This window comes from Eurytemora carolleeae, unplaced genomic scaffold, assembly GCF_000591075.1.
Source record: "Eurytemora carolleeae unplaced genomic scaffold, Eaff_2.0 scaffold112, whole genome shotgun sequence".
NCBI lineage: Eukaryota > Metazoa > Arthropoda > Copepoda > Calanoida > Temoridae > Eurytemora > Eurytemora carolleeae.
Window position 1 is genome coordinate 240,065 of NW_019396053.1, and position 9,301 is coordinate 249,365.

A 9,301-nucleotide genomic window follows, 5' to 3' on the forward strand; every position below is an offset into this window, starting at 1 on the left:
GGGATTAAGGATATCCTAATTCTAAAGTTTTCAGCTCTGATTTAATATAGTCTTGAATGCAATTAATACGAAAGAACCTGTAAAAACTTTCCTTGGGATGTTCAGAAAGATGAAAATTTTACTGTTTGATAATTGAAGGACTGCAGTATGGTTTTGGTGAATTATAATGACATTCTAAGCCGAGAGGGTGTAAGAAATAGTTTTTGAATTTCTTTGAAAACCTAAAACATTTTAATTTTTGATAACACTTTTTATTCTTGGTGATTGCATATATTTATGTAAAACTTTCTTAAACCGACATGTTTTTACTAAATTCACTTTGTTAAAAGTTTAAGTAAAAATATTTATTGATAATTATTGCTTTTAACGAATAAATATCCTTAAACATACCAATAAAAAACCTTTCAGAAAGTAGGTAAGATTCTGTATAAAAAAGTTGCCAAACCAAACAGAAATTTTATTTTTATTAAAAACATGTACAGTGAAACCCTTAATAACGAATACATCAAAAGAATTCATCAAATGTCATATTCTTCACTTTCTGATAATGGAATGTTGCAGATATTTAGGTTATCAACTGCAAACAGACTTAAATTTACTTCAAAAAATTATGCAGTGTACTCAACCCCATTTCAATTAATAAGTTTATTTTCAAGCTACTCGTTAAACTGTTCACATTAAAAGAATAAAATACAAATAACTATCTAAAATGTCGTCTTCCTATTCCACACTTTTAAGGATTCTACGGTGGGCCACATAAGACCATGCAGTCAGGTTGTCCTATTCCAGAGTTTTATGTCGTTAAACAAGTCTGATTCTTTAAATAATTTTTAATGTTCTCTTAATACTTGATAATTCAATAATGAAAAAGTAGCATGAACAGTTTACACATTAAATGAACGTTTTCTACGTTACGTTACAGAATTCTATTCATATATACAGGTTTGATAATAAATACAGGGTTGCCCACAAAACATGAGACTTTAGAGACGACTGTACGGAAGTTGTTTAAACATTGTTTGCACATTCCTGGGTTATTGTTTCAAATACAGGGTTGCACACCTTCTTGTTTCAAATACAGGGTTGCCCACCTTCTTGTTTCAAATACAGGGTTGCCCACCTTCTTGTTTCAAATACAGGGTTGCCCACCAATTATATGAAGCTCTTTAAAACTGTTCCCGCATATTTATGGCTTAAATTTACTTCAGACAATTGTGCAGTGTACTCAACCCCATTTCAATTAATAAGTTTATTTTCAAGCTACTCGTTAAACTGTTTACATTAAAACAATATAATACAAATAATGTTCTAAATGTCGTCTTCCTATTCCACACTTTCTACGGTGGGCCGCATAAGACCAGTCAGGTTGTCATATTCCAGAGTTTTATGTCGTTAAACAAGTCTGATTCTTTAAATAATTTCCAATGTTCTCTTAATACTTAAGAATTCAATAAAAAAGTAGCATGTCACCCCGGACTAACCAGAGTGAACAGCATTCGATTTCTTATATTTGAAATCAAACGTGATTTGGTCTATAGTTCAACAATCTTTTAACTTCATTCAAAATGTATATGCCGACAAAAAAGTGCTTAAGAAAAAAGGCTAACAGATTATGTATAATGGATCAAATTGTGATCGAAAGTAACAGTTTTTTGGAATATTGACATGACCGTTAAATCCACGTGATGTACAGTGTACAGATTAAATAAACGTTTTGTACGTTACGTTACAGAATTTTATTCATATATAAAGATTTGATGATAAATACAGGGTTGCCCACAAAACATTAGACTTTAGAGACGACTGTACGGAAGTTGTTTAATCATTGTTTGCACATTCCTGAGTTCTTGTTTAATCATTGTTTGCACATTCTTGGGTTCTTGTTTCAAATTTATCCGTTAAAAGCCGTTTCCGAGGCACAAAACAACAATTAAACCCTCAGATCGTCCTATTTAAAGATTTCAGGTCGTCATCGTATTCTCATCAATTGTGGGTAACCCTGTATGCTTATAATCAATTCTATTAGAATCATGGAGGACTTAAACTGTTTACAAATATTAACCAATTGTTTATGAAAACACTGACATCATTACACATTAAAACAATCGACGACGAAAATCATTATCAATTAAATTGGACAAATTGAATAATATATAACAACTTTTCCTCCTAAACAGGATACAACAAATTGTAAATTGAAGATACAGAGTGTTACAATAAACATGGGAATTAAGTAACCACAATAAAATCGTCTTTAATCTTCGAAAGTTGTTCGGCTTCGGAGGTTGCAAGATTGTGTACGCCTGTGCGTCTTGTTTACTGTGTACAACGAAAATGAAGGGTTTTCCTGACGACCTCAATCTCAAAGGATGAACAATCTATGATTTGGTTTTTTCATTGCCCTTCATAAATTAATTTGACTGACTGGTTTGGCAAAGAAAAAAAAAAGTTTACAGTTGTTGCAGAGAATATATTTGCAAAAAAACCTGAATTAATTCCGTAATCAGTACACGGCGTACAGTTAAATCTAAATTGTGAACTTTTCTGATAAAAGCTTCACGGATTTTTAATGCCACATCTTCATGTACAACAGACGACATTTCTCCCATGATTTATTATTGTAGATATTACAAAATTAATTTTACCTTCATCAAACTGAATCTTGATTCTTTGAATTTATGAATAATATTACTTTTCTGGATCTGAAACTATTATAATCAATCTCTCATTCATTAACTCATTAATTCATTAATTCATTAATTCATTAATTCACATAATTATTGCAAACAGCAAACCCTATTTAACAGGACTGTTGTTACAATATCAAATGACCGGCCTCCATGTTCGAAAATATCGTTCGTTCACAAAAACGGAATTTACAGTGTATTATATAAATGTAAAATGTAAACAAATTCTGTCTTTACTAATTCTTCTTGACATGCATGTTCTCAGAAGATTAAAAAAAAATTTATTGATTGACTATAAAGCGTAACTTGCAAATTAACACAATATCACACAATATTTTAAAATTTAAATTTTTGTAATTGTTAAAAAATAAATACGTCTTGGATTGATCAAACTTAATATTTAATTATGGTTCTAGGACTTAACCCGGATATTATCAATTTGTTAGATTATTAAAATTTAACATTTTGAAATTATGATTTTTTGTGAATAATAGGTCAGACTCTATCTTGAACATACGGACAAGTTATGAGATTCCTGGAGACTACTCTACTGAATTCCTGGAGACTACTCTACTGAATTTCCTTTATTCTAAGACTAAGAAGCTAGGGTAATAAGGGGGCTTTTAACATTTGGAACCATGCATGAACAGTGAAATTGGTATTTCATATCTCGGTTTCCAATAAGATGTTTGCTCGTGTGAAATTTTATTCTAAAAGTATGTTGTAAATATTTTTTTTTGTAATTTGAAGGATGTTTGTTTGTAGTCTGTGTTAAAGACTCAATTCATTTAATTATTTTCTAGTATATATTGGGTTACCCACAAAGGATCAGATTTCAGAGACGACTGTACGGAATTTATATTGTTTGTTTCCTTGTATTTCTGATTCCCTGTAACCATAAACTTCTTTCTTTCTTTGTTAAATCATTAAATAAGTCATTAAAGACAACATTCAAAGCAGAGGACTTTATTTAAACCAAGGATTGTCATAAGACAATAGGATCAAAATTAACTTATGACTGTTGTAGACACTAAGGGTTGGATATTTTTAAAATTTAATTTCAACTTATTTCTTTACTTAATGTTTTATTGCTGTTAAGTATTTAATATTTACTAGGTGTAATAAAAACATCAATTTGCACAAGATGTGTATTCAAATTTTAACCATATGGTTTCACGTTTACTTAAAAACTGAAAATCCGACGGAATAAGTCTGCGTATTCTTATCCCCCCCCGCAATAATTATGTAGATTTTAAGTTTTTATTCGTGTAAGTAATTCTTATCAAAATTTAAAAATTATCTGCAGAGAGTTTCTGTAAAAAGGTGAAAATCTACAAAATTTGCTTCTTTTCAACCCCCCCCCCTTTTCGTGGACTACGTTCTTCTAATTGCGTTTACGCATAATTATTATTACAAGAAACTTGTGTACTCCATGAGCAGGGTTGGTTCTCAACCATACGGAAACAATTTGTTTTTACGAGTTCTTTGGAATATTCTTTTGACAAATCAAACTTCAATTTTCAGACTGAATAATTTTACTGACATCTTTCATTTAATTTAAAACTACAACATCTTAACTCTTGAGAAGAGAGAAATTTTGTTTAAAATAAACCGCAAACTTTAGAGATTTCAAGAAACTGGGAGATCAGACCTAATACCAGTCATCTTAACATTACAGTTTCTAATTTCAACTGAGATAAAGAAATATCTGCATAAAAGCAAAATTATTTAAATCTAAACCAAAAAAATATTTTGGTTTAAAGCTAAAAAAAATTAAGAATTTGAATACATTTATTTCTAAAATGATAAATTAATTTTTCTTTTGAATCTTTTTTTTATTTTTAATTATATATCGAATAATTCACAATAAACGAAATATTTTCGTTTTGTATTCCCACTAGCTGTCAAATATAGAAAAAAAACAACTGTCTTTGTAATTGTGGGGTATCTAAAGTTTTCTCCTTGACTGATTTGGTAACACTCAAATGTCATTTAAAGGGAGTGACCGGCAATGTATGGGAGCTGAACTGAGAGTGTAATTTTGTGGAGAAATTTTTTAGGATTCATTTGAGACTTATCATATGTTTTTACGGTGGAATCTTTAGAATCCTCATAGATTGTCCAATTTAGAGGACTGATTTTGAGATCGGTTTTTAAAAATTATTCAATAACGATGATGAAAAATCTAGTAAAAGTTCTACAGTAAACTAATTAGTTGATTGAAAATATAAAATTAACTTTTATCATCGAAATTGAGTAATTTTATTGAGTTATTGTTTTCTGTGATGTCTCATTGTTCTTTCACATTTTATGTGGATTTCCTGGAATTTTTTATTGAAAAGACGACATTTGAAAAAATTAAAAAAATCTGCGAACAATAAATCATAATAATAGAATAATAAATTCATTATAATGATGAAAAAGAAATAATTAATTCTAACATTGATTTAATGACAAATTTCGATTGAGAAATATGTTCCTAAACAACTAATTAGTTTATTAAAGAATTTTTGTTACATTTTTCGTCGTCGATATTATTTAAATGTATAATGGTTTTTTGTTTCGTCTTGAAAACAAAAGAGTTTTAAAGGATCGTTTAAAATGAGTTTATAAAATATAAGTCCTGTTAAAAATATAATTTCTGACATAAATATCATATCTTTCTACAGAACTGTCTTTTATTCAAATCAGTAAAGTAAAGTATTTTGATTTTTTTTTCAAAAATAATCCAAAGAAAATCCAAAGAATTGTTTACGCTAAACCAGCCAAAATGCAAGGCCGAACATTTAAATTTTGAAGGGATGAGCTCCACTATGTGGTTAAATCTCATTTTGTTCTGTCATTTCCCTCCTTACCCTGGAGTTCAGGAAAATGTGGTGAACTCTGTTAAGTTTTAATAAGACAATAACCATATAGTTAATAGATATGAAAGTTTGATTAAAGGGTTCATTCGCAACTCTGATCTTTACAGGGTTCATTCCAAATTCTGATCTTTACAGGGTTCATTCTAAATGCTGATCTTTACAGGGTTCATTCACAACTCTGATCTTTACAGGGTTCATTAACTAAATTCTGATCTTTACAGGGTTCATTCTAAATTCTGATCTTTACAGGGTTCATTTTATATTCTGATCTTTACATGGTTTATCCTAAATTCTGATTTTTAAAGAGTTCATCCTAAATTCTGATCTTTACAGGGTTCATTCTAAATTCTGATCTTTACAGGGTTCATTCTAAATTCTGATCTTTACAGGGTTTATCCTAAATTCTGATCTTTACAGGGTTCATTCTAAATTCTGATTTGTACAGGGTTCATCAACTAAATTCTGATCTTTAAAGGGTTCATTATACATTCTGATCTTTAAAGGGTTCAGCCAAAATTCTGCTCTTTGTAGGGTTCATTCTAAATTCTGATCTTTAAAGGGTTCATTCTAAATTATGATCTTTAAAGTTAAAACGTCCATGCACATATGAAAATCAATCAAACAAATCTGTTATTAAAAAGAAGGTTTAAGGTTTAAATGCTATCCTTACTTATATTAAAATAATTTTTAAAATAGAGATGTTTGATTTGGAATAGAAAGAAAAAAAAAACCTACAATTATCTTTTATCTTTTGATTCACATTATTAATAAGTAAACCATCCTTGAAACCACCTAAACTATGGATTTGTCATATTTCTTGTCCTCATATAGGAACAAGGATATTTACTGGTATTTCTTGTCCGCATATAGGAGCAATTGGATATATACTGGTATTTCTTGTCCTCATACAAGAACAAGGATATCTACTGGTATTTCTTGTCTGCATATAGGAGCAATATGCACATATGAAAATCAATCAAACAAATCTGTTATTAAAAAGAAGGTTTAAGGTTTAAATGCTATCCTTACTTATATTAAAATAATTTTTAAAATTGAGATGTTTGATTTGGAATAGAAAAAAAACCTACAATTATCTTTTATCTTTTGATTCACATTATTAATAAGTAAACCATCCATGAAATCACCTAAACTATGGATTTGTCATATTTCTTGTCCTCATATAGGAACAAGGATATCTACTGGTATTTTTTGTCCTCATATAGGAGTAAGGATATCTACTGGTATCTCTTGTCCTCATATAGGAGCAAGGATATCTACTGATATTTCTTGTCCTCATATTGGAGCAAGGATATCTACTGGTATTTCTTGTCCTCATATAAGGTCAAGGATATCTACTGATATTTCTTGTCCTCATACAGGAGTAAGGATATCAACTGATATTTCTTGTCCTCATATAGGAGTAAGGATATCAACTGGTATTTCTTGTCCTCATATTGGAGCAAGGATATATACTGGTATAATTCTTGTCCTCATATTGGAGTAAGGATATCTACTGGTATTTCTTGTTCTTATTTAGAATTGCAAGGATATCTAATAGTATCTCTTGTTCTTATTTAGAATTGCAAGGATATCTACTGGTGTGCGGTGGGAATACCTAAGTCAATTCCTGGTTTTTAACACATTCAATAATGCATAGGATTAAAGTTTAAAGGGAGTGATTATGGATTTCAGAAATCCAAATTTTGACATTTTTAAAATGACAAATTCAAACAGTCATTATTATAATTTTTTTTATATTTGTTAATGCCTTCTTTTTTATGTACGTAAAGGTGGGTGTTAAAGGACTTATTAATCCAAATTAAACCATTAAAATAATTTGAACGAAAAGAAGAAAAAAGAAAAAAAATCTTTAAATATTTAATGATATTTTTTCAACGGTATGAATTATAAGGCTGTTTTTTTAAGTATATGGAAAAAAACGAAGTGTTTAAAAATTAAAACATGATTTGAGAAAAATTAACTTTTGTTGAATATCTTTATTTTTAAAATTATCTTTATTTTGACAAAACATTGTTTCTTGCAGCAGTGTTGGTTTGTTTAATGCTTCCTTCTTCTTCTTCGAGCAATATTTTTCTGAATTATTATTTTGGGGGACATTTCAACATTTAACTACTGAATTAAAGGGAGTGTTTGCAAAAAATGAAAGGGGTATAAGGCTGATATCGAATTGAACTCGATATTGAAAGCTTCTGATTTTACAATTATTTGCATCTATATAAGGAGAAAATTGTTCAAAAATAAAAACCTCTTATACCCTAGAGCGTAACGTCCATCAGATTTAAAACTCCTAATTCAAATACCTACAATTGTCAAATTACATTTATCCATTCGTATAAAGTTGATATTTCAAAATAATTTTTTTATTTTCTTAAAAATTAATATTTCTCTAGAAGCTCGTTTTCATTATCAAAAATCCTCAAAAATTAAGGAATAAATGTTTTCAAAAGTAACACTCGGATCCTAAAATATAAAAAATATTATGAAATATCGACTATATGCGAAGTAACTAAAATGGTAACTACTGAAGTAACTAAAATGGTAACTACTAAAGCAACTAAGCTGGGAACTACTGAAGTAACTAAGCTGGTAACTACTAAAGTGACTAAGCTGATAACTACTGAAGTAACTAAGCTGGTAACTACTGATGTAACTAAGCTGGTAACTACTAAAGTAACTAAGCTGGTAACTACTGGTGTAACAAAGCTGGAAATACTGAAGAAACTAAGCTGGTAACTAATGAAGTGACTAAGTTGGTAACTACTTAAGTAACCAAATAGGTAAATATTGGTAACTATTTAAGTGACTAAGCTGGTAACTACAGATGTAACTAAGCTGGTAACAACTGAAGGGACTAAGCTGGTAACTAATAATGTAACTAAGCTTCTAACTACTAAAGTAACTAATCTGGTAACTTCTAGCGAAACTAAGCTGGTAACTACAGAATTAACTAAGCTGGTAACTTCTGAAGAAACTAATTTGGTAACTACTAAAGTAACTAAGCTGACAACTACTGAAGTGACTAAGCTGGTATCTACTGAAGTAACTAAGCAGGTAACTTTTAAAATGACTAAGCTGCCAACTAAAGAAATGACTAAGCTGGTACCTTCATAAGTGATGAAGCCTGGTAATTACTAAAGTTACAGAGATGGTAACCACTGAATTCATGGAGCAGGAAACTACTAAAGTAACTAAAGTAACTATTTAAGTGACTAAGCTTGTAACTACTAAAGAAACTAAGCGCTAACTACTAAAATAACTCAGTAGGTAACTACTGAAGGGACTAAATAGGTAACTACTGAATTTACAAAGCTGGTAACTATTGAAGTGACAGAGCTGGTAACTACTGAAGTAAATAAGCTGGTAACTACTGAAGTAACTAAGCTGGTAACTACTGAAGTAACTAAGCTGGTAACTACTGAAGTGAATAAGTTGGTAACTATTGAAGTGACAGAGCTGGTATTTACTGAAGTAACTAAGTTGGTAACTATTGAAGTAACTAAGCTGGTATCTACTGAAGTAAATAAGCTGGTAACTACTGAAGTAACTAAGCTGGCAACTACTGAAGTGAATAAGTTGGTAACTATTGAAGTGACAGAGCTGGTAACTACTGAAGTAACTAAGCTGGTAACTACTGAAGTGAATAAGTTGGTAACTATTGAAGTGACAGAGCTGGTAACTACTGAAGTAACTAAGCTGGTAACTACTGAAGTAACTAAGCTGGTAACTACT

At 29.9% G+C, this 9,301-nt stretch overlaps 2 protein-coding genes across 3 annotated transcripts in view; both read right to left on the bottom strand.

Moving 5' to 3' along the window:
* LOC111705921 (uncharacterized) overlaps positions 1-2,704 on the bottom strand; it is a 30,629-nt gene extending 27,925 nt beyond the window's left edge. The window contains exon 1 of the mRNA XM_023478629.1: positions 2,646-2,704. The gene's annotated coding sequence lies outside the window, so the exon portion shown is untranslated. The remainder of the gene's footprint in view (positions 1-2,645) is intronic.
* A 4,824-nt stretch (positions 2,705-7,528) lies between these two features.
* Positions 7,529-9,301, bottom strand: part of LOC111705944 (glycine-rich cell wall structural protein 1.8) — a 4,357-nt gene continuing 2,584 nt past the window's right edge. For both annotated transcript variants that reach the window (XM_023478668.1, XM_023478661.1), the window contains one exon: positions 7,529-7,645. In XM_023478668.1, the coding sequence (XP_023334436.1) occupies positions 7,610-7,645 (36 nt within the window). In that variant the 3' untranslated portion in view covers positions 7,529-7,609. The remainder of the gene's footprint in view (positions 7,646-9,301) is intronic.